General features: G+C 39.4%; 1 protein-coding gene across 1 annotated transcript; it reads left to right on the top strand.

Annotated features, from left to right (window-relative positions):
* Positions 1 to 838: 838 nt before the first annotated feature.
* RAB9B (RAB9B, member RAS oncogene family) lies at positions 839 to 9,410 on the top strand. Its single transcript, XM_054561837.1, has 3 exons — positions 839 to 910; positions 7,544 to 7,603; positions 8,763 to 9,410. Exon 3 carries the CDS (start codon positions 8,805 to 8,807, stop codon positions 9,408 to 9,410), a length of 606 nt encoding a protein of 201 aa, XP_054417812.1. The 5' UTR covers positions 839 to 910; positions 7,544 to 7,603; positions 8,763 to 8,804.
* The last annotated feature ends 14,556 nt before the right edge of the window (positions 9,411 to 23,966 follow it).

The following is a 23,966-nucleotide window of genomic DNA, read 5'->3' on the forward strand; positions in this document are numbered from 1 at the left end:
AACCCCATGAGCTCCATCCTCCTTTGATTCCAGGAAAGAATAAGTCACAAACAAGTTGGAAATACTAGAGGGCCACAGGAGACAACAAAAAAGTACTAGCTGAGAGGCTGGGTGCAACTGGAACATTTCATTCTACTCCATCAATAATTTCGGAAACCTCTAGCAATGCTCTCTATGTGGCCCTCCGGAACGCTAACTGGTAAGGGTAAAAGGCAGTGTCTTCTATGCCTGAGCTACAAATGCGAACCTTTGTTTTTGGGTTGTTACGAGAATTTCATGAGCAGTAGCCAGCTAGGGGACCTAGTAATGCGTTATGTAATGTATTTGCTAGTACTATATTTCCCTGAGCTATTTGAAACAGGAAAATGTACGTGTTATCCTTTTGCAAAAGTAGAAGGTTTGGCCGTAAGGTAAATGAGGTACATCGAAGGGCAACTGCAGGAAATGGGGCTGTGGACTCTGGCTGCAGAGGAACTAAATGGGAGAGCAGTATTTGACGATCCATTGTCGCCATGCCTACCAAGGGGAGGCGCAGAGGACAGGGGAGACCAGGTTTGGACACTAAGCATAAAAGAAGAGTGAGCGAACCAGGTAGGGCTCTCCACCAGCGGAGGGAGGCAGCTGAGTCCCCAGCGCCAAGAAAGGGGCCCGAAGAGGCGGCGCGGGGCCCCGCCCCCTCCCCTCGCAGGCAGGCGCCGGCGTGAGACGCTGCGTGGCAGCAGGGCAGCAGCAGCGGTCGCGAGCAGCAGCTGTCAGGCCGCCGAGGTCCAAGCTGCACTTGCTGCCCCACTGAGGACTAGGAGGAGGCAGTGTAAGCAGTGACGGTGCCTCTGAGGAGCTGGGACGCCAGTTCCTAGAGCTGACTGCCTGGTGCCTAAGGATCCCTTCTTTCTCTGTCCCATTGTGTCAGGTAAGGTGCCTGTGCGTGGGCAGGGAGGGCGGTGGACCGCCGAGACCCAAGAGGCCGAGAGGCTGGGGTTTTGGGGGAAAATGGACAAAGGGAGATCTAGGTGATTTCTGGGGGTGCTCACCCTTGAGAAAGAGACCTCAATACTGCAGTGGCCAGAGTTTGGGGTAGGTGGCGGCAGAGGGGGGGTGTTGCTGAGTAATCCCAGCGGCTGACAGAGCCAGGCAGGGAGGCAGATGGCTCCTTGGAGATCGGGTGTGGCTCAGTGCGCATGCGCCAGGGCTACTGATTCTAAGAGCTGAGAGATGAGAGGACCTGGGTCCGAGGTAGTGGAAACCATGCGTGACATCTCACTGTCTATATCTCCAAGTTAACAGTATCCCTGTCATAAAGATGACAACATTCCTGGTCTCCTAAGGAAGGCTCTTCTCCTGGTACCCTGGTCACTTACCCGATCCTTACCTATTTGTGTCCAGCCAGTCTACTTGGGAAGAAGTGGCCTGGGGACAGTGCCAAATTGCTATCTAGTGTGCCTTCAGGTTCATAGCTGCAGAGCAGTCATCACGAGGAATGAAAGGTTAGAGGTGAAATTCTACCTTGGTCTCTTCTAGTTGCATATAAGATCTAAATATGGGCATAAATGTGGGAATAGCATTTCAGTGGCATGACAGCTGTGGTGCTTGGACTCAGTGTATGGATGTAGCTGATAACTTGTTAGCTCTACCAAATGAATCCAGCATGCACATCAGAGGGCTTCTCTGCTAGGAAACTCCCCCGCCCCCACACTACCACCAAGCATTAGGTTGTACTGGAAACAGTCTATACCATTTGAGGTGGAGAATCTCAAGGATTCGATCATTTCTTATTTGTACTGATTTTTACAAAGATTAAAGAAAGCTTACCCCAGGTCTTGAGTGCAGTATTAACAAATGTTTTGCCAGGAATCAACAGTGAGTTGAGGAGCCTCAACCAGTGAGTCACCACAAGATGGGCCTTTCCTCACAGCTCCAACCATGGCTCATCTCCTCTGCAGATTGCCACTAGTGCTGCTCTCATCCACTCTCTAGCCCTCTTCTGCTGCTCTATTCCCACCCCCAGTCCTGCAGTACACACCGTTCTCAAGACTTGCTCCTAATCTGCACTATGAATTTGTGCATCATTCTACCCATGGCAACCAAATTGACGTTACTAATTTGCATTTCTCTCTTCTCTCCATCGTCACACTAAAATGTACTATTTTTAAAGGTTCAACCTCTTTCTCCTCATTGTACTGCCTCCTCCCTCACCTCTACCCCTACCCCAGACTAAATACAATCAGTTTAATAAACCTGTGTGGGTGCCAGCACAGCAAACTCAGAAGGTTTCAAGTATGTTGAAGAACAAAGAAAGCTGGCAAATATTGGTTATCTGAATTCTTAATTCAACTTACTGGCTGAGACTTTAACTAGAAAAAAATGAATAAACTACCATCACAGAATTCTTGTTAATCTATTTGGGGCAGTGGGATAGGAAAGGAGAATTGCATCTCTAAGATAGTTGGTCTGTTAAAGTTAGACCTTTTTCTGAATAGGACCGAAATCAGAATAAACATTTTAGTCCAAATCCTAACCTTATATGAAACCCATAAATGATATATAAAGAGTATGACTTTCCTATTAGATGTACTTAGTGTTATCAAAGAGTTCTTTTACCTATTTATGTTATCTTGTTTCAAGGTTTGATTTAAATTTGGCATATTCTGGGTAGGAAAAATTGACTTGCTTTTATACTGTATTAGTTTTTCTTTTAACTTAAATATGTACTGAAGGAGGTCACACTCATTTTCAAATGATGATGGTGATGATAGCGCTGTGAGCAAACACTGAAAACATGAAGTGGAGAGGATTATTCTCTTATTTTTGACAGGAATCAAGAAATTTGTATACTTATTTTTGAAATGTGAGGTCAAGGGAGGGAAACTGGAGTATTTCTATCAGCTTTCAATAGGTGGAATTCCTATTAAGTCCCATTTAGAAAATGATCCAGATAAGTCCATTACTTCTGTCCTCTAGTTACCTTATAAATAATAGTATTTTGATTTCTTACAGAACTGTGGATCTATTGTACCTTGGCATAAATTCAGAGGCATTAGTTCTGGGCACCTACCTAACAGTTAATTAATGAATAAATATTTATTGATTAGTCATATGGAGGACCCTGGTGCTGCATGTTGAAGGGGCTTCAAAGACAAACAAACATGGTCTTACTATCCGGGAATTTAAAATTTGATTGTGTTGGAAAGACATACCTGACAAAAAGTTTTGTTAACCAAATAAGACAGTATAATGATACTGTTTCAACTATAAACTATAAGATCTGAAGTTTATGTGTTAATTTGTGAACTCCTTGAGGTTAAGACCTCACCTGAAATATGTATGCATTTCCAACAGTGTCTATATCCAATGAGTGTTCAAGTGATTAAGTTTTGCAAAGTAGATTGTGTAAGGAGAAACCAGAGGGAAGGGAGAGAATAGCCAGGAAGCTTTCTTAATAGATGCAAGGAGATATGGTCCAAAATGAGGATGGTACCAGAAGACTGGAAAAGGATAGTCCAAGGAAAAATCAGCAGCATTTAGTGACTGAAGGCAAGGAGACAAGCCTAAACTATATTCATCTCTACCTCCAGCAAACAAACAGATAATGGAGACTGGAGGGTCACCCTAGTAAGGACACAGCACATAATAGGTACTCAAATGTTTTCTCAAGCATCAGTAGCAGGATTGGACCAGAAGACCTTTAAGGTGCCTCCAACGCTGAGATTCTGTAGTATATGCAGATGCTCAAAATTTTGGGAAACAAGACATTCTCAGATATGGAAGACAGAGAAAAGAAAGAATTGTTATCTTCCTACTGGCAGGCCCTTTCTGAGAAGGATTAATACTAACTTATAAGGCCCTCTCATCAGTGAATGAAAGGAAGTGGAGGAGCAAGAGAAACAAAGACCTCAATCCAAAATTTCAATAAATGCTTTGCACACTTTGTTAAGATATTCATTTGCCCCCAAATCCTATGAGTTAAGTAGGGCAGGTATTACCAGCTCTATTTTCATATAGGAAGGTATTGAAACAGAGCAAGATTACTGTAAGTGACCTGTCCAAGTTCATAACATAAACGAATGGGAAAGCAATGATGAAGACTCTTATCTCCCAGTTGCTACCAGTCCAGTGCACTTGACACTAAACCACATTGTTTTTCCTGCCTTTTCTGTGGTAGAGAGCATATGTACCCAGAAGCTATGTGTGCACATGACCAAATAGGGAATGTACAAGCAAGTGCAGCATTATCTCAGATAGGTATTAATATTATTCCTGGAGTTGAGTATTTGGTTTCCATATGCACTCAGTCCTAGACCCATCATCTCATGCATCTGCAACTGGGAAAGTAGAGTTAGTGAGTCGTTGAATGGCATGAACACCTGTTTGCTAGAAACTTAAGAAACTCATTTGGCATGGGCCCTTATAGCATCAGTATTGTGCCCAAGTTTGTACTTCCTTCTGTTCCTTTTATTTTTTATTTTACTTTTTAAAAGTGAGAGTTCAAGAGTTTGGCTTTATAAAGATATCCTATAGACCAGTATTAAAAATAAAGAGGTGTGCTAACACTTGTTCCATCCATTTAAAGAACTGTTTGTTACTTGAGCTGGTGCCAAAGATGGAAGTTTGAGAGCAAAGAAAAAAAGGGCAAAAATCAAGAACTGTGGAAAACTTGAGAATTCTTTAGAATAGATACAGACCAACAAGGAGGAAAAACCTATCAATTTAAAGACATTACTTAAATTTATATTTACTGATTTCTATCTCTAATAAATCCCTTATTATACACTTTACCTATATTTGAAAAAATAATGAGATTATAAAGCAGAAGAGATTTCTTAAAAGCTTATTTTTTTCCTTACTAAGGAATAACACTCAACAAATCTAGGGACTGTTTTTCTTTTTAGACCAGCATTCTTTTTTAAAAAAATTAATATTTTTTCTTGTTTATTCTATTACAGCTGTCCCAATATTTCCCCCTTTGCTTTCTGCCACCCAGCCCTCCCCCAACTCCTACAGTCAATCCCTACGCCATTGTCCATTTCCATGGGTCATTCATACATGTTCTTTGACTAGTCACTTTCCCTTCTTTCCACCATTTCCCCCCTCCCCACCTAACTCCCTTTGGGCAGCTGTCAGTCTGTTCCTTGTTTCCATGTCTCTGGTTCTGTTTTGTTTATTAGTTTATTTTGTTCATTAGATTCCTTTTATAACTGAGATCATATGGTATTTCTTTTTCACTGATTGGCTTATTTCACTTAGCATAATAGTCTCCAGTTCCATCCATGTTGTTACAAAAGGTAGGAGTTCATTCTTTCTTTTATTTTTTTAAATGTGGATTCATTTTATTTATTTTTTAAATGTCAAAGTCCATTATAAAATATTTAAAAATTTAAATCCATTATAAAGTCTCAGCAATTAAAATAACATGACACCAGCACAGAAATGATCAAGTAGATCAATGAAATATAATGAGCATTCTAGAAACAAATGTATATATCTGTCTAACAATGTAATATATAATTAAATTGATATTTCAAATCAATGGGGAAAATAAGGCTTATTCAACAAATAAGGTTCATGGATCACTATTACTTGAAATAAAACAAATGTAGAGCCCTATTTCACACATCATACAAAAAATATTCAGGTGAGTTAAAAATCAATATGTAAAATCTTCTGTTTCATCTAGCCTGCTTTTGATTCCTTCTACTGTGTTCTTCAATTCAGAAATTGTAGTCTTCATTTCCTCTTGTCTCTTGTTGATAGTTTCTATGTCCTTTTTCATGTTGATATAGTTTTCAGTAAGTTCCTTGTAGTTTCCCTGTAGTTTTTGGTAATTCTCTCTGAGCTCACTGAGTTCATTGAGCTTCCTTAGAACCGTTGTTTGGAACTCAATATCTGATAGTTTACTTGCCTCTATTTCATTTATTTCTCTTTCTGGGGATTCCTCCTTTCCCTTCGACTGGGGGGTGTTTCTCTGTCTTCCCATTATTTGTGAGACTCTTCTTTTTTGCTTCTGCTTCTTAAATTGATTGGTCTTGATTTCCTGACTTTGTGGTGTGAACTTCTATGTTGGAGACCCCTTTTTTTTCTTTCTGGATCTGCTTCTGATGATGTCAGCTGTTGACCCTGTCTGACCTTAGGCAGTCTGTTTGAGACTTCCAGGAATCTATTGTCTGTGTCTGTCTCCTTCAGCTGTTAAGCTAGTCACTCTGTACTCAGAAATCAGGCTTAGACACCACATAGCATAGCAGAGTCCCTCCTGGGGTTGGAGTTATTGGGTCCTCTCATGCTGCTGCTTCTCAGGGGAGTAGTCCTCCTGAGTAAGGTGACTGCTGCCATATAAGGGATGAGTCAGCCCCAAGATCCCACCAGCTACTCTCTCAGTTCTCTCCCCAAAGCCTCCTCCCCAAGTCTCTTGTCAGGCATCTCCAGCTCACTCTGCCCCCACCTTTGCCGGAGCCCAGGATAAGTGGCTGCAAATAAAAATTTATGTTTTGGCCCTTTGAAAGGCTCTTTGTGTCTCCAGCCTCCTGTCTCTAGCAGAGAGCAACCCTGCCCCTTTTCATAGCTATTTGTTTCTGTGTACTTTTTGGGCTCTAGTGCTGTAGGCTGGAGATCCCCACTTATGATTTAGACCCCACTTATCTCAGGGAGATCCAACTGGCCATTTCAATATCCTTCTTGAGTTTCTACCATACTCCTTACCAGTTATGTTGTGCTAAAGCTGGTTCTCCTGTCTGTCCGAGGTTACAAGGCTCCTCTCTCGCTATTGTTCAGTTATTTGTTCCAGGTGATTTTTCCACAATTTAATTGTAATTCCAGATTGGTCCTGGGAGGAGGTCACTGTGACTTCCACTGACTCCTCCACCATCTTGATTCTTAGACCAGCATTCTTGATGCTGGTTAAATAAGACTTGTGCCATAATTAATTAAAATATTCAATTAAGTTGTGTTTGAATTTAATAAAACCAGCTAAATACTAAAACTTATGTTCAAGACAGGTGATCAAAATTAATGAGTAAAATAATTAGCCAAGAGAATATATTGTAAACAGGGAATCCCCAAACATAGCTTTTTTTTTTTTCACTGATCTTGTGGGATCAAATGCAGAGACAAACTCAAGTTAGATTTGTGAGTACACTAGCAAGTTCATGGAGATAAGAACATTGGTAGGTATAAAGGGAAGGAATTTCATCTCTGACATAGAATCTTAACATATCTTGGACTCCCTGTGCTTTCCCTTTCCTGTATATCTTCTACTGTGAATATCACCCACTTTCTTTTATTTACTTTGAATGGAGAGACAATGTAAAACTTTAAAAATCATATAAAGTTCATTCAAGTTCGTACAAGTTAACATTCTTGCAATAAAATTATTTTGTTCATGTTAAGCATTCATAGCATTTTAAACTTTTAAGTATATTTATTAAAAGCATTTTCTGTAGGTAAGTTTGAGGTTGGTCTTTGTTTTTCCTGACTTCAGTGTGTTTTTTTAATATATATATTCTTTATTTTATTATAGATTTTAAAAAATAATGTTTCCACACTTATTTTTTAGACTCCTAAAAAAGAAAAAAAACAACAAGAAAAGGCAAGATTGTGACAAAGACCCAACTGGGTAGGTTTATATTTCATACTCACCTGGCTAGATATATTTTATACTTTTTCATCAGATCTCCTAAAAATGAATGTTTAGAAAAATATATTGTTAGCACACGTGCACACCAACATAATTTTAAGGACTACTGAGGTTTTTAAAAAATTACATTTCAAATGTATGTGCTTTCAAACTCTTGCATGTGCTGTTTTGATTAATGATCAGTTTTCATCTCTTTGGGTTTCTTGAATAAATAACACCCAATTACCATCATCATTGTTGAGCTCCCATAATGGAGCTAGTGTGGAAGTATCTAACAGAATCTAGTACGAGGTAGTTGTTCAGTAAATATTTGATCTTTTTATCTCAAGATGCATTCTAGGTATTCTGCGTATAGACATTTATGGAGGTAACAAAATGATTCAGTATAATTATTAGCATTTCAGAGTTTACAGTATGTTTTTTTAGTGCTCGTATGGAATTAGAACTTAAATCTAAAATTTAATAATCGATTCAATACGTTCCTCCTGAATAATAGCTGTTATATTTGTACCAGCCAACTATCATTGACTTAACTGCTATTGTTCCATGAAGAAAAGATTATGGGAGATCCTTTACTTATGGGAGTACCCATATAAATTTAACTATAGTGGGGCAAATGCCAGAAGAAGCCTGACCTTTTTCTATCTTCCAAGTTTGGTCTAATTCTAGCCCAGACCTCTACTGACAGAATTCTAGCTTATGCAGACTTTTCTCCTCAATAATGCTTGGGTCCATCAGGAACAAACTTCAGTCAGTTTCATACTATTTGCCTCTTGTTTGGAACTGTCCAAACCAGAAGCTAATATAGTTATACATTTGAGTGGCATCCCTGTTCTAGAATCCTCATCTGAGAGAGAATAGGGTCAGAACTGAATCAAATTGCAGCACTATCTGCTAGTCTGCTTACCCATTGCATTCAGTGATTTTCCTGGCACAAGAAAGAGACCTCAGAAAAACAAGACCTATTTTCTTCCTCATGCAAAAAGAGGTATGTTCCTTTTGTGGTACTATATCAGTCAATGAGCATGAATCAAGAGAAGCTAAATTAGAAAGCCTCATAATTCAGATAAATTTATTATGAAGTTGAATTCCATTTCAAGTTTAACTGTTTCCCTCCTACTTTTTATTTTGTTTCCAGGTTCTCTTGGTTAGAAACTCCTCCTTATCTGGTGCTGCAACAATGAGTGGTAAATCCCTGCTCTTAAAGGTCATTCTCTTGGGTGATGGTGGAGTTGGGAAAAGCTCACTTATGAACCGTTATGTAACCAATAAATTTGACTCCCAGGCTTTTCACACCATAGGGGTAGAGTTCTTAAATCGAGATCTGGAGGTAGATGGACGTTTTGTAACTCTTCAGATCTGGGACACTGCAGGGCAGGAACGTTTCAAGAGCCTTAGGACACCCTTCTACAGGGGAGCAGACTGCTGCCTTTTGACCTTCAGCGTGGATGACCGGCAGAGCTTTGAGAACCTTGGTAACTGGCAAAAAGAATTCATCTACTATGCAGATGTGAAAGACCCTGAGCACTTCCCCTTTGTAGTTCTGGGTAACAAGGTAGACAAAGAGGATAGGCAAGTGACTACTGAGGAGGCACAAGCTTGGTGCATGGAGAATGGGGATTACCCTTACCTAGAAACAAGCGCCAAAGATGACACTAATGTAACAGTGGCCTTTGAAGAAGCTGTCAGGCAGGTGCTGGCTGTAGAGGAACAGTTGGAGCATTGCATGTTAGGTCACACTATTGACTTGAACAGTGGCTCCAAAGCAGGATCTTCATGCTGTTAAAAGTAAGAAGCCTTTTAAAAGTGTACCTCAAATTGGCCAGTCAGTAATGTAAGAATAACTGTGCCTCTTTAAAAGTGCACACACACAAAAGAAAGGGTAAGAGATAAGGTTGCAATTGTTATTTAGAGCCTTTCAAACTGAAGTTGTAGAGCAAATTTTTAAAAGCGCCTATCAAGCCAAGTGTATTTTGTGTGATTTCTGCTATTTCCTTCTTGTGTGCATCAGGACATTCAGACAGCTTTAGTCCTGAGAGATTTAAATATTTTTCAAATCGCAGTTTAAACTTAGAACCCAGCTGCATGAAGGAATTAAAGAGCTACAGCTATTTCTTTAAGTGTTTCATTAGTCCACTAACAAATGTCACCACCAACTATTGCCAAACAGTTTCTTACATGTCTGTCAAAGGGGGAATAATACTCTGAGCTGTATTAAAATAAATATAATAATGCAAACAAGGATGTTCTAAGCTTGAATTATAAAAAGTTGTAATGATTAGGAATGTGAAAGTGTAATTATGTACACTGCCTTGTTTAAATCCTTATGTATGCTTTCCTCCCATCTGAGGTTTTCAAAAAATACCATCTCAATGAGAGATACACTGATGACACTGGAACTTTATTATATTCCTTGTATTTGAAGTAACAGGGTACTACAAAATGAATTATGTCTAAATATGCCAACCACCCTTGCAAATAAATGGTTGGTTTGCTTTTACTTCATAAGTCTACTTTTTTGGTGCATAAGGATGTTGCTTCCCTGACCACCTCTTATCAATTTAGCAATGCTGTTTAGTATATGGTTTTGAATGCAATGCTCTTTGTTCATAATTTTGATGGTCCTTTTGTCCACCATGCTGTGCTCTCACATAAACCTTCAGAAAAATTGGGGGATAATGGGCTTTTCTCACAAGGTTCCTTAACTCCAATATTTATTGTAGAAGAAAGTGACCAGAAAGCAGATTTTAACCCAGTGTTAGGATGAATTTCTCATGATTAGATTTCTCCAACAGTGGAATGGATTGCCTTAATAGTGAACTCCTTTCTAGTAAAAATATTCAAGTAGATGCTGTATGAACATCTGTTAAAATAACATAAAAATAATTTCTGACTGACTGGATGCTTGGTTTAAGGTCCCTTTCAGGTCTAAGTTCTAAGAATCTATAAGCTACATACTGTGTTTCAGTGCCATGTTATAGTTTGAAATATCTTAAGACAACAGCTAAGACTATGGAGAGGGACTTTTAAAATGCTCAAAAACTATTCTGGGATCAGCATTTAACAGCAACTACATAGCTCTGTTATTTGCTTTCATACTATGGCAGGAAAAATTTTTGAGATCAAAGTAATTATTGTGTGCCCTAATATAAACACCCTAAAAGGACCATGTTAAAATACAAAAGTAGTTTGTCAAAATTTGATTACTATGGCTGCCAGCTATCAATATGCAGTCTAGTTCTTTTTGGTTGACCTGTTTTTCCTGCATAGCTTTTTATCTGTACTTTTAAAATACCTATGATAAAAATAGTGACCCAAGTTAGTGAGGGACAGTTATAAATGATTCCCAGAAGAGACTTGGGCCAGGGTGGGGAGCATGGGAGCTTTCACAAGAATACAGCCTAGAACTCTCCATTGTAGCCACATGGAATCAGCCTTACACATTGAACCATAGGTGTTTTAAGAGCTCTGGGACTTTTTTGCCACACTGACAAGTTGAAGAGGGTATTTCAACCCAGTCATACTCAATATTTCCAATTTAAATATAGTCTTGACCCTACTGTCCAGCTTACTTTTATGCTAGAAGTCAAAGAACAGAGCTGGGACCCCATAGCTCATAAGTATTGGTCCCTATCCTGCCTATGCCTATAGTCAGCCATACTAGTTTCCAAATTCTATGATCATTTTGCCACAGTCTTGTTAGGGTGAAAAATCTGTACATCAGAACTGTTAATTGCTAATTGTTTTAAAGTGCATGAGACCTGGGGCCTTCTCTTTCTACTTGCACTCTGCTTATAAAATTTCTATTTGTAGATCTCAGGCCTTCATAAAGACCTCCATCTACTCACAAAAGTACTTGTCTCTATCAAAATTAAATGTGGTCATTTAAGTAAAAAAAAAAAAGTAATATGTGGGTATCCCATTCATAGGCCTCCTGTGCATCCAAAACAATTGTTAATTTTATTAGCAGGTCAACTGAGGCCTCTTTCCTCTTAGCTATGACAATTTTTTTTTTCTGCCAAATCACTACACAATACTTTAGTGAAAGCACCTGACATTAAGTAACAAAAAAACAGTGGCATTTTGGTGATATATAATTTGAGTTAGATTAAAAAACACCAAAGGCTTAAATCTGTGAAGCCCAGGAACTGTATGTACCCTAGAAAGTATGTACCCTAGAATGTGCAGTGCAGTATTTTTGGTAGTTTTTCATAAACACTAGATTTTTTAAATAAAATATTTCTAATTGAAACTATACTGTTTTTCAATGGTCCATTTGAACATCATACAGAATATTTATTCTGTTTATTTTCATGTATTGAGCTAATATTCAGGGGGCCTCAGATTCCATATGACTTCAGTGGATTGTTAAATTTCAGGTTAATTTGTGCCTGCCTCAGCCATCTCTACTTTACCCTGAGGTAGTCCACAATCCTCTTGTTGCAGGTGCTGCTAAAAATTCAAAATTGTGTATCATATATTTTATTTCAACTGTAAAAAGGCATCTGTGTTAAAGTAAATAAAAAGTGCTTTTTGAATAACCAGTATACAATGCTTGTGCTTCTCTCCCTTTCTTTTTTTGAGCAGTTGGCGAGCATGATACACAGTACTTCTCAATCAAATCACTTTTTGGGCTGTACTGCATGTCACCTCTAGATCATTTTTTTTCACATGGTACTCCAAGCCACTACCTAATAATCAGACAAATACTTTTCTACTGACTGCAAAATAAACTCAAAGAATTAAGATGGGGAGGTTCTTTTTTACTTTATACCACTTTTTAATGTATGAAGAGTATTGGGACTGGAAATTGGGTCTTGACTCTCTATGTCTTCATTATAATTTAAAACAAATGTTAAAACATCACAGAATATAAAAAGAATATATATATTCCTTTTATTTTCTTGACTGGAATACTGTCCAGATCTTAGGAAACATGAAAATATAGGCAAAATAAATCAGTAAACAAAGGATAATTTTGTTAAATATTCTGTTTTCTTGCTTCCACATATTGGACTTTAAAGATCAGCATCAACTGGATTTAACATACATGGTGGTGACTTTTAAATTATGGACTCAAGCCCTAGCTGGTGTGGCTCAGTGGATTGAGCACCAGCCTGCAAACAAAGAGCTACAGGTTTGATTCCCAGTGTAGGGCACATGCCTGGGTCACAGGCCAGGTCCCCAGAAGGGGTTGCACGGAATGCAACCACACATTGACGTTTCCCCCGCTTCTCTCCCCCTCTCTAAAAATGAATAAATAATTTTTTTAAAAAAAGATTTAAATTACGGACTCAAATCTCTCCACACCACATAATTTCATTACATTGATTCGATCTGTCTCAGGTTTAGCTGTCTTCTCTCCTCTCTGTATTTTTGGACAGTTGGAACTTTGGCCAGTTGAAATCACATGGGGAAAAAAACAGATTTTTTTGCCACATGTACTACTTTCATCTCTGAGGATAATCGTTTAACAAATTACCAGACCCTGCTTCAAATACATCCCTGAAATCCTTTTGATAGGCTATAATGATGTAACTTTTAGTCTATACAAATTCATAAAGTTATAAGCCTCTTAAAAAAGGATTTGCTCATCCAAAACTGGTATTTTAAAAGCAGCAAACTAGCTTTCTGTCTTTGCTATTTTTCTGCCTGATTCATACTCCAGTGGGAAATGTCCTTCTCTTGATATCTTAAGAAATAGAATAGGTTCTCACTTTTTGGAAATAGTTTGGCTATGGTCCTTCCAGGAAGTAGAGTGTGTGGAATAGATGTTTTCTCTTCAATTCTGTAACTGAATTTTTAAAACACTGGAAAATTGAGGCATTGATGAGTAATTTCAGTATAAGAGTTGGGGTGGGCATCTCTACTTTCATTTGAATTACCTGAAGTAATTCTAACTGCAACAATTTTTTTTTCTTCAGTGACCCAGATAATAATTTCATTTTTTCCTCTTCTTTCTATGGAGATATAGGATTTATTACAATGGTGTGCTTCTCTTAGTCTTGATTTTAGGGCAGGTAAACTGTGATATACCTTTTTTAAAAGAATCCTCATCTAGGGACATGCTTATTGATTTTAGAGAAGGGTGGGTGGGGGAGAGAGAGAGAGAGAGCGAGCGAGCCAAATATCAATCAATTGCCTCTGGCATGTGTCCCTACCAGTGACCAAACCTGCAACCCAGACATGTGCCATGACTGGGAATTGAATCAACAACCTTTCGTTTTATGGGACAATGCTTCAATCAACTGAGCCACACTGGCCAGGGCTGTGATTGCCTTTTGATAAAATATTAACATATGTGTATGAGTTTTTCCAGACTGGTCTCTTTTTTCCTCCTGGATTTATTGAGGTATAATTGACAAACAAAAGTTTATGTATTGAGGAGAGGTTCAGTCAGGATGGTGGCATAGATAAACACAGCTAAACTCCTCATACAATCACATCAAAATTACAACAAAACTACAGAACAATCATCATACAGAACTGTCAGAAATCAATCTGAATGGAAGTCCTACAAATGGAAAATTAAAGAAAAAACTATATCCAGACTGGTAGGAGGGGCAGGATGTGGAATGTGCTGGTCCCACACCCATGTGTGGTAGATAAAAATTGGGAGGGATTTCTCAGGAGCAAGGGGGTCCCAGCTCCACACCAGGCTCCCCAGCCCAAGGTTCCAGTGCCTGGAAGATAAGTGATAACTTCTGGCTGTAAAAACTAGTGGGAATTGAGTCTGTGGGAAGGCAAACTGCTAGATTCTCAGACAGTTCTTTTTAAAGGGTGTGTGCACAGACTTACTCAGACTTACTCCCTCTAAGCTCCAGAACGGGATCAGAAGATAGAAAGGCATCAGAGATATACCAGGAGTAAGTGAATTGTCCAGCATGAGGGTGAGAGCTGGGGTTCAGCTTTCTCCCAGACAGAAGAGTTGGAAGAGGCCATTTTTCCTTTTCTGATCCCTCCCCATGCAGAGCCACAGAGCAGGCATATGGATGTCATATCTGAGACATAAACCTGGCTCACACTCTTTGCCCCACCTAGTGATTCCCTGAGGTTGAACCCACCCAACTTTTGGGCCCACCCAGTCTGTTTCCAGTGGTTTTCCATATAACTAATTTGTCTTGGCTCATGATTCAGATATTCCTAAATTCTCTCAAACAACATCTGGCCTCAATATGCCCTGTGCCTATTGCTAAGTGTGCCCCAGGCCCAGCACTAACAACAGATGGCCTTGGTTTATAGCTGAGACTCACTTGGGCACCTCCAAACCCAGCACAAGTAGCATCCAAATACAGATTGTTTTGTAGCTTATTTGGGTGGCCCCAAACAGAACATAAGGTGTGGCTGACCTTGGCCCACAACCCCCTGTGTTAATAATGGGACCTCCCCAGAGCCTGCACACCCAGTGAACAGCTTACAGACCACTTCGAAACATCATCACCCAAGCACCTCCACAAGTGACACACTCAAAGGGATGACAGAAAGGGCACCAGAGCCCTGGTGAAGTAAGTTCTGGATTGTGAAGTGGGCCTCTCCACAGTCAATACTCCACAGTGTTTGGAGGCTGGTGGTCAGTGGTCACCACCAGTCCTTGCAGCTGATCAGCCTCAGTAAATCTCTGCTGTTGACCATCCAACAGCAATCAAGGCTCAGCTGCCAGGGGGAAGAGAAGTTACATACTGTGCACACAGTGGGCACACCTTGAGTGCCCAGTTTGAGAGAGAGCGGAGGCTGTGCCACTGGATCCTACAGGATGGTTACTACATTAGGCCACTCTACCAAGCCAGAGAGTCATAGCAGGTCTACCTAACATGTGGAAAGAGAGGGAGGCTGCCAAAATGAAGAGACAAAGAAGCATAGCCCAAATGAAGAAATGTAGCAAAACTCAGAAGGGAGAACTAAACAAAATGAAAACAAGCAGTCTGCTAGATGCAGCATTCAAAACACTGGTTATGAGGATACTAAGTGGACTTATTGAGGACCTTAATAGCATAAAAAAGCATGGAAATCAGAAAAATAAGATTTAGTAAGAAGTGAGGGATACACTAACGGAAATTAAGAACAATTTACAGGGAACCAACATTAGAGGGGATGGAGCTGAGAATCAAATTAGAGATTTAGAATATAAGGAAGAAAAGCACACTTAATGAGAACAGGAAAAAAATAATCCAAAATGATGAAGATAGTGTGAGGAGCCTCTAGCACAAATTCAAGTGTACCAATATTCACATCATGAGGGTGCCAGAAGGAGAGAGAAAGAAAGAAATTGGAAACCTATTTGAAAAAATAATGTCAGAAAACTTCCCTAATTTGGTGAAGGAAATAGGAAGTCCAGAAAGTCCCAAATAAGATAAACTCAAAGAGGCCTACACCCAGACACATCATAATTAAAATGCCAAAGGTTAAAGACAAAAAGAGACTCTTAAAATCACCAAGAGAAAAGCAGTTAGTTATCTACAAGGGAACTCCCACAAGGTTGTCAGCGGATTTCCAACAGAAACTTTGCAGGTGTCGTGGAATTGGCAAGAAATATTCAAAGCAATGAAAAGAAAGGATATGCAACCTAGATTACTCTAGCCAGCAAACCTATCATTTATAATCAAAGGATAGACACAGAGCTTCCCAAACAAGAAAAAGCTAAGGGAGTTCATCACCACTTAGTCAGTATTAAATGAAATGTTAAAGGGTCTTCTTTAAGAAGAAGATAAAAAATATGAATAATAAAATGGTAATAAATACAAATGTATCAATAATTGACTCTAAAAAGCAAAAGAAATGAGCAAGCAGAACAGAAACAGAATCATAGATAAAAAGAACATTTTGATGGTTGCCATACGGGAGGGGGGTCTGGCAGATGGGTGGAAATGGTGTAGAGATTAAGAAATACAAATTGGTAGTTACAGAATAGTCATGGGGATGTAAAGGACAGCATAGGGAATAAAGTGGCTAAAGAACACATACACATGACCCATGGACATGGACAACAGTATAGGGATTTCCTGAGATAGTAGGGTGGAATCACTGATTGGGGGCAAAGGGGGAAAATTTAGGACAACTGTAATAACATAAACAAAATATAATTTAAACTTTAAAAAACTGTATGCATTTAAGGTGGTCACTTTGATGATTTGATACATGTAAACACTGTAAAATAATCATCACAATCAAGTTAATTAATATATTCATCACCTCACAGAACTACCTTTCTTTTATTCCTGTATTTTTAATTTTTTCAAGTTACCAGAATTAAAGCCCTAATCGTATTAATTTTTTAAATATTTTATTTATTTATTTTTAGAGAGAGGGGAAAGGAGGAAGAGAGAGAGAGAAACATCAATATGTAGTTGCCTCTTGTGTGCACTCCACCGGTGACCTGGCCTGCAAACCAGACATGTGTCCTAACTGGGAGTTGAATCAGTGACCCTTTGGTTGATAGGACAGCACTCAATCAACTGAGCCACACCAGACAGGGCTAATTCCATTATCTATCTATCTATGTATCTATCTATCTATCCATCTATTTATATTATTGTTCAAGTACAGTTGTCTCCATTTTCCTACCACCGCTTACGCCGCCCCACCCACCCCACATTCCACCCTCAATCCTTCCCTACTTTGGCTTTGTACTTGGCCCTTATATATGTTCCTAGACTTGACCCTTCCCCTTCTTTTCCCCCGATACACCCCTCTTTCCTCCCCTCTTGTTGCTGTCAGTTTGCTTCTTATTTCACTATTGCTGGTTATATTTTGATTGCTTGTTCATTTTGTTGATTAGGTTACACTAATAGGTGAGATTATACGGTATTTCTTTCACCACCTGGTTTATTTCACTTAGCATAATGTTCTCCAGCTCCATCCATGCTGTCGTGAAGGGTATTCACTAGCTGTTATCAGTCTATTTGGGCTTCTGCTTCTTCTTCATTCAGTGTTGGAAGGTTATATTTTTCCAGAAATTTGTCCACTTCACCTAGGTTTACAAATTTCTTGGTGTATAGTTGTTCTTAGTAATTTCTTACAATCCTTTGTATTTCTATGATATCGGTTGCTATTTCTCCTCTTTCATTTCTGATATTATTTCTTTGGGTCCTCTACCTTTTTTTCTTGATGAGTCTGCTTAAAGGCTTGTCGATTTTGTTTATCTTTTCAAAGAACCAGCTCCTGGGTTTACTTACCCTTTAAATTGTTTTTTTAGACTCTATGTCATTCAATTTTGTTCTGATCTTGATCATTTCCTTTCTTCTACTTGCTCTGGGTTTTGTTTGTTCTTGTTTCTCCAGTTCTTCAAGCTTGTTTAGTTCTAGGTTGTTTATTTGAAATGTTTCTATCTTTTTTAGGTAGGTCTGTATTGGATGAACTTCCTTCTCAGGACTGCCTTTGCTGTATCCCATACATTTTGAACTGTTGTGTGTTCATTATCATTAGTTTCCACAAACTTTCTGATTTCTTCTTTGATCTCATTATTGACCCATTCATTGTTTAATAGCATGCTATTCAGTTTCCAAAAGTTTGAGTGTTTTAGAGTTTTTTTTTCCTTGAGGTTCATTTCTAGTTTCCAGTCCTTGTGGTCTAAGAAAATGCTTGTTATGATTTTGATTTTCCTGAATTTGTTGAGGCTTGTTTTGTGTCCTATCATGTGGTCTATCTTTGAAAATATTCTGTGTACATTTGAAAATAATGTGTATTTTGCTTCTTTTGGATGAAAGGTTCTATATATATAAGTCCATTTTATCTAAAACATTGTTCAGTCCCACAATATCCATGTTGATATTTTGTTAAGGAGATCTATCCATGTTGACAGTGGGGTGATAAAATCCCTTACTATCAGTGTGTTGTTGTCTCTATCTTTCTTGAAGTCCTCCCAGATTTTCCTTAAATATTTGGGTGCTCTGATGTTGGATGCATATAAGTTTACAATGTTTACATCTTCTTGATGGATTCTTCCATTAAGTGCTTTAAAGTGTCCTTCTAGGTCTCTTTTTATGGCCTTTGTTTTAAAGTCTATTTTATCTGATATAAGTATTGCTACACCAGTTTTCTTTTCCTGCCCATTTGCTTGGAATATTTTTTTTTCTATCCCTTTACTTTCAGTTTGTGTAGGTCTTTTGTTCTGAGGTGGGTCTCTTGTAGGCAGTATATGCGTGGGTCATGTTTTCTTATCCATTCAGCTACCTATGTCTTTTGATTGGAGCATTTCACCCATTTACATTTAAAGGTATTATTGATGGTACTTATTCATATTTCCCTTTGTATCTGTGTTCCTCTATTTCTCACTCTTTTTCTTCATCTTCTTAAAGCAATCCCTTTAGCATATCTTGCAATGCTGGTTTGTTGGGGGTATATTCTTTTAGCCTTCTTTTGTCTGGGAAACTACCTATTTCACCTTCCATTTTAATGCAGAGAAGTCTTGGTTGCAGGTATTTGCTTTTCATTACTTGGAATATTCCTTGCCCATTCCCTTCTGGTTGTAATTTTTCTGTTGAGAAGTCAGCTGCTAGCTGTATTGGGACTCCTTTGTGTGTTACTTCCTGTTATCTCTTGCTGCCTTTAGGTTTCTCTGTTTGTCTTTGATATTTCCCATTTTAATGATGATGTGTCTTGGAGTGGGCCTCATTGGGTTCCTCTTGAATGAACCCTCTATGCTTCCTATATTTGTGTGACTTTTTCTCTCCTCACATTAGGGAAGTTTACCATAATTACTTTTTCAAACAGGTTCTCTATCCCTTGCTCCTCTTCTTCTCCTTCTGGTATCCCTATTATGTGGATACTATTGCGTTTCAGGTTGTCTTGCATTTTCCTTGACACCTGTTTGTTCTTTTTGAGTTTTTCATTTTCTTGCTTTTTCTGAGAGCTCTTTTCTCCCTTGTCCTCCAGCTCACTGATTTGGTCCTCTGCTTCATCTAGCCTGATTTTGATTCTTTCTATTGTGTACTTCAACTCAGAAATTGTATTCTTCATTTCCTCTTGTCTCTTGTTGATAGTTTCTATGTGCTTTTTCATGATAATATAGATTGCAGTACTTTTCTCATAGTTTCCCTGTAGTTCTTGGTAATTCTCCCTGAGCTCACCGAGCTCATTGGTTTCCTTATAACCATTGTTTTGAACTCAATATCTGATAGTTTACTTCTCTCTATTTCATTTAGTACTCTTTCTGAGGATTCCTCTTTTCCTTTCAATTGGGGGTTGTTTCTTTGTCTTCCCATTATTTGTGAGACTCTTCTCTTTTGCTTCTGTTTCTTAAGTTGATCTGTTTTTATTTCCTGACTTTGTGATATGAATTTCTATGGTAGGAGATCTGTGAGATTCAGTGGTGCAGTCTCCCTGTCTCCTAAACTTGATGCTCGTTGGATGCTTTAATGCCATTTATACTGGCTCTCTGGTTAAAATTGGGCTTTGGATTTTGTTTGGTTGTTCTTTGGTGGGTCCTTCCCTCCAGCTGGTTGACTGAGGGTCACTGTGCCTACCATGTGTTGTGTGATTTTTATGCAGGTGCTTCTGGAACACTACCACAAAGCCCAGGAAACAAACCCACACCTGCAAAAATAACTCTCCCCTGCAATCCCACTGTCAACAGCAAATGAATCACAATTAATAAGGCTGTAGAAAGATTAAGATTATTATAAGAAAGGAGAGAAATAAACTATTAATGTAAAATCTAATGATTTAATGTGTGCAAACTTGATACACCAGAAATGAATGTTAAAAAGCTATGTAGTAAAGAAAATATTGCAAATCATGGAAAAGACCACAGTGGATTTCACCTTGGCAGCCTCTAATATTTACCTGTTTTTTCTTTCTGGATTTTCCTCTGATGATATCAGATGTTTTCCCCACCTTACCTTAGGCAGTCTGTTCGAGACTTCCAGGTATCTACTGTCTGTGGCTGTCTCCTTCAGTTGTTAATCTAGTCACTCTGCACTCAACAGTCAGGCTTAATCACAACAGGGTGAGGCAGAATCCCTCCTGGGGTTGGCACTTTTGTTTTTCCCTCTAGCTGCTTAGAGGGGAGTGGTGGTCTGCCTGAGCAGGATTGCTGCTGCCAAATGGGGGTTACTCGGCACAGGTATCTCAACGGCTACTTTCTCTGTTCTCTCTCCAAAGCCTCCATCCCCAGTTTCTTCTCAGGCGTCTCTAGCCCACTCCACCCCTGCCTTTGCCGAAGCCTAGGGTAAGTGGCTGTAAATAAAAATTTATGTGTTGGCCCTTTAAACAACTCTTTGCATCTCCAGCCACCCATCTCTGGCTGAGAGCAACCCTGTAGCTTTTCACAGCTGGCTGTTATCTGTGTACTTTTTGGGCTCTGGTGCTGTAGGCTGGGGATCTCTGCTTATGGTTTAGACCTCACTCTTCTAAGGGGATCCATCTGGCTTTTTAAATATCCTTCTGGCACTGCCACCGATGGGTGCCTACCCTGCCTTCTGGAGTTTCTGCCACACTCCTTCAGTCAGGTTGTGGGGAAGCTGATCCTTCTGTCTGTCCAAGGTTATAAGGCTTCTCTCTTGCTATTGTTCAGTTGTTTGTTCTGGGTTGTTTCTCCACAATTTAGTTGTAATTCCAGATTGGTCCTGGGAGGAAGTCAGTGTTACTTCCATTCACTGTTCTGCCATCTTGCCTGTCTCTAATTCTATTATTTTAGTTTATTGATTTTAAAGAGAGAGTAGAAGAGTGAAAGGGAGAGAGAGAGACATCGATGTTGTTCTACTTAATTATGCAATATGCATTCATTGGTTGATTTTTGTATGTATCTGACCAGGGATTGAACCTGCAACATTGGCGTATTGGGGGATGAAGTTTTAACCAGCTGAGCTACCTGGCCAGGGCCAAAGCTCTCATTCTTTAATCTTTTCTCTTTAAGAGAAGAAAGGGTTTTGGGGGCAAGATGGCAGCAGAGTAGGAGGACAGGTCGTGCACCTCCTCCCAGATCCAAACTGGAAATAAAATCAAGAGGGGAGCAGTCACCCAAAATAAATTGAAGATCACCTAAAAAAGAGATTTTAGCCACCTTGAGAACAGTAGGAAGGGCGGGGTCGATTAAGAGGCCAGCCCTATTCACAAAGGCAGTGGGCTGAGAACTCAGCACTACTATGGGAGCTTCCCCTTGAGAGGAGAGAATCCAGGACAACTAGTGGGGATCCCAAGTATAGAGCACCAGTGCCAGGATCAGCTGACCATGCAGCACCCAATGCTGAAAAGCCATGGTTTTTTTCCTCTGCTGGGGAGAGGGGGAAACTGCTAGAGACAAAGCCACTATTTTTTTAAAAATTCTTAAAGGGGCCAAAGCATAGGTTTTGTGTTTTCAATCATTCACCTGGGGTTCCAGCAAAGGGAGGGCCACGCAGACTGCAGTCATACGAGGAGAGTCTAGAGTAGGAGGCACAGGGGTGCAATGTGGGGGAGTGGCTGTGAAGCTTTCAGTGCCTGGATATACCTGGATTGTGCACCAGCCATTTTGTTTGAGAGGAGCAAGCCCCTCTCAGGGTAAAAGCAATTACCTTACCCTGTGAGATTTCACCCTTCCTCTGCAACCCTGAATTTTTTTTTTTCATTTTATTTGGTTTGTTTTGTTTTGTGTGGGTTTTTTTTTTGTTCTTTCTTTTCTCCCATCCTGCATCTTAACCCCTGATAAGGAGAGAGCAGCATACATAGGCTCAGAGGGCATCAGGGACTGGCTGTAGGGCACAGCCATACCATATACTCTGTGGGGAAAGTCTGGCACTTTCTCCTCACAGGAGAGCCATAGAAACACCCTCTCAGTTTTTGGCAAACCAAAAACCTGGACTCTGAAGGCCCCACCCATTAACCTACTAAGGGTCCTACCCTGCTGAATACAGGGAAATAATCCTGAACAGACTCTGACCAGTGGCTTGAGGGCAGGAGAACATACCCACCATGTTCCCTGGAGTCTGAAAGGTACCTGCCATAGGGGATCCAGGAGTCCCATCCCACCAGAGGCCCACTCAGAAACAGGTCTACAGGTGCTTTAAGGATGACAGCAGACCGACAGGAACAGACAGACAGAGATAGATCTGGTGGTTACTTGGGACGTTTGCTAACATACTCCTGCACCCAATGTTGATAAAACCTAGCTTTACTGAGCATCTTGGCCTACTCATGTGCAGCCAAGCCCAGAAGAATCAGCCACAAACAGTTGACCACTTGTAGCTTCAAACAGGTTGCTGAGGGCTAGGTATGGACAGTACCTCACCCTGGCTTATACCATACTCAGGCTCATTAGAGCCAAATCCAGAGGGAGAACCCGGCAGGCAAGCACTGAACTCTGCCAAGACAAATCTCACTTTGTTCTTTTAATTATTTTCATTATTCTTTTTTTTTATAGTCATTATTTTTTTTCTTTTTCTTCTACTTTTGGTGCTCTATTTATTCTTTCCTATCATTATTTTACTCTTACCTTTCATTACACCATAGTTCACTTCTACTTTCTTTTTTTAACTTTTGTTAGTCTTTTTCTTTCCTTGTCCCTTTTCCCATTTTCCTCTTTCAATTCATTAGTCACATTAGTTCTCACCCCTTTTCTCCTTTCATAATGACCTTTTTCCCCCTTTGGTCTTCTCTTATTCTATTTCATTTTTCTTTTTTTTTCTTCCCTTTCTCTACTATACCATTTCTCTTCCTGCTTTTATTGTTCTTAGATATTTTGCCATTGATATTGCTGTTGTAGTTGGAGGCTGTTTTTCTTTTTTGTTTTTTGTGTATTTTTATTTTGTTCTGTCAGCATCTACACAACAGCATACAAAATGTGGTATGGGTAGAGCCTCACAGCCAGCCAGCCAGAAGAGAGATACAGCCAACAAATTGTCAACAACAATCAGAACCCAATATAACAAGAAAGTCCTCATAACCCACACAAAGAACATTCCTAGAGCACTGAGATCAGAAAATCAAGGCAACTGCACCACTGGGTACCACAGGACTCCTACCACATAAGGCAACAAGACATGTAGTCAAAGCAGATCAATCTAATACATAGATACAAACAAAAAAGAAACCTAAATTGGGGAAACAAAGAAACCACCTCCAAGGAAGGAAAAGAAGGAATCCCCAGAAAGAGAGATAAATGAAATTGAGGCAAGGTAATCATCAGACATAGAGTTCAAAGTAATGGTTATAAGGAAGCTCAAGGAACTTAAAGAGAACTACATCAACAGGAAAAATGATATAGAAGCTATGAATAAGAAATAGATGGAAAAGAAGAATATAGTAACTGATATGAAGGGTACACAAGAAGGAATTAAAAGCAGGCTAGATGAAGCACAGGATCAAATCAGTGATATGTAAGACAAGGTATAAAAAAACTCAGTCAGAGCAGCAAAGTAAAAAAAAAAAA

Source organism: Pteronotus mesoamericanus, unplaced genomic scaffold (genome assembly GCF_021234165.1).
Source record: "Pteronotus mesoamericanus isolate MK-2021 breed Mesoamerican mustached bat unplaced genomic scaffold, CSHL_Meso_final scaffold_550, whole genome shotgun sequence".
Lineage (NCBI taxonomy): Eukaryota > Metazoa > Chordata > Mammalia > Chiroptera > Mormoopidae > Pteronotus > Pteronotus mesoamericanus.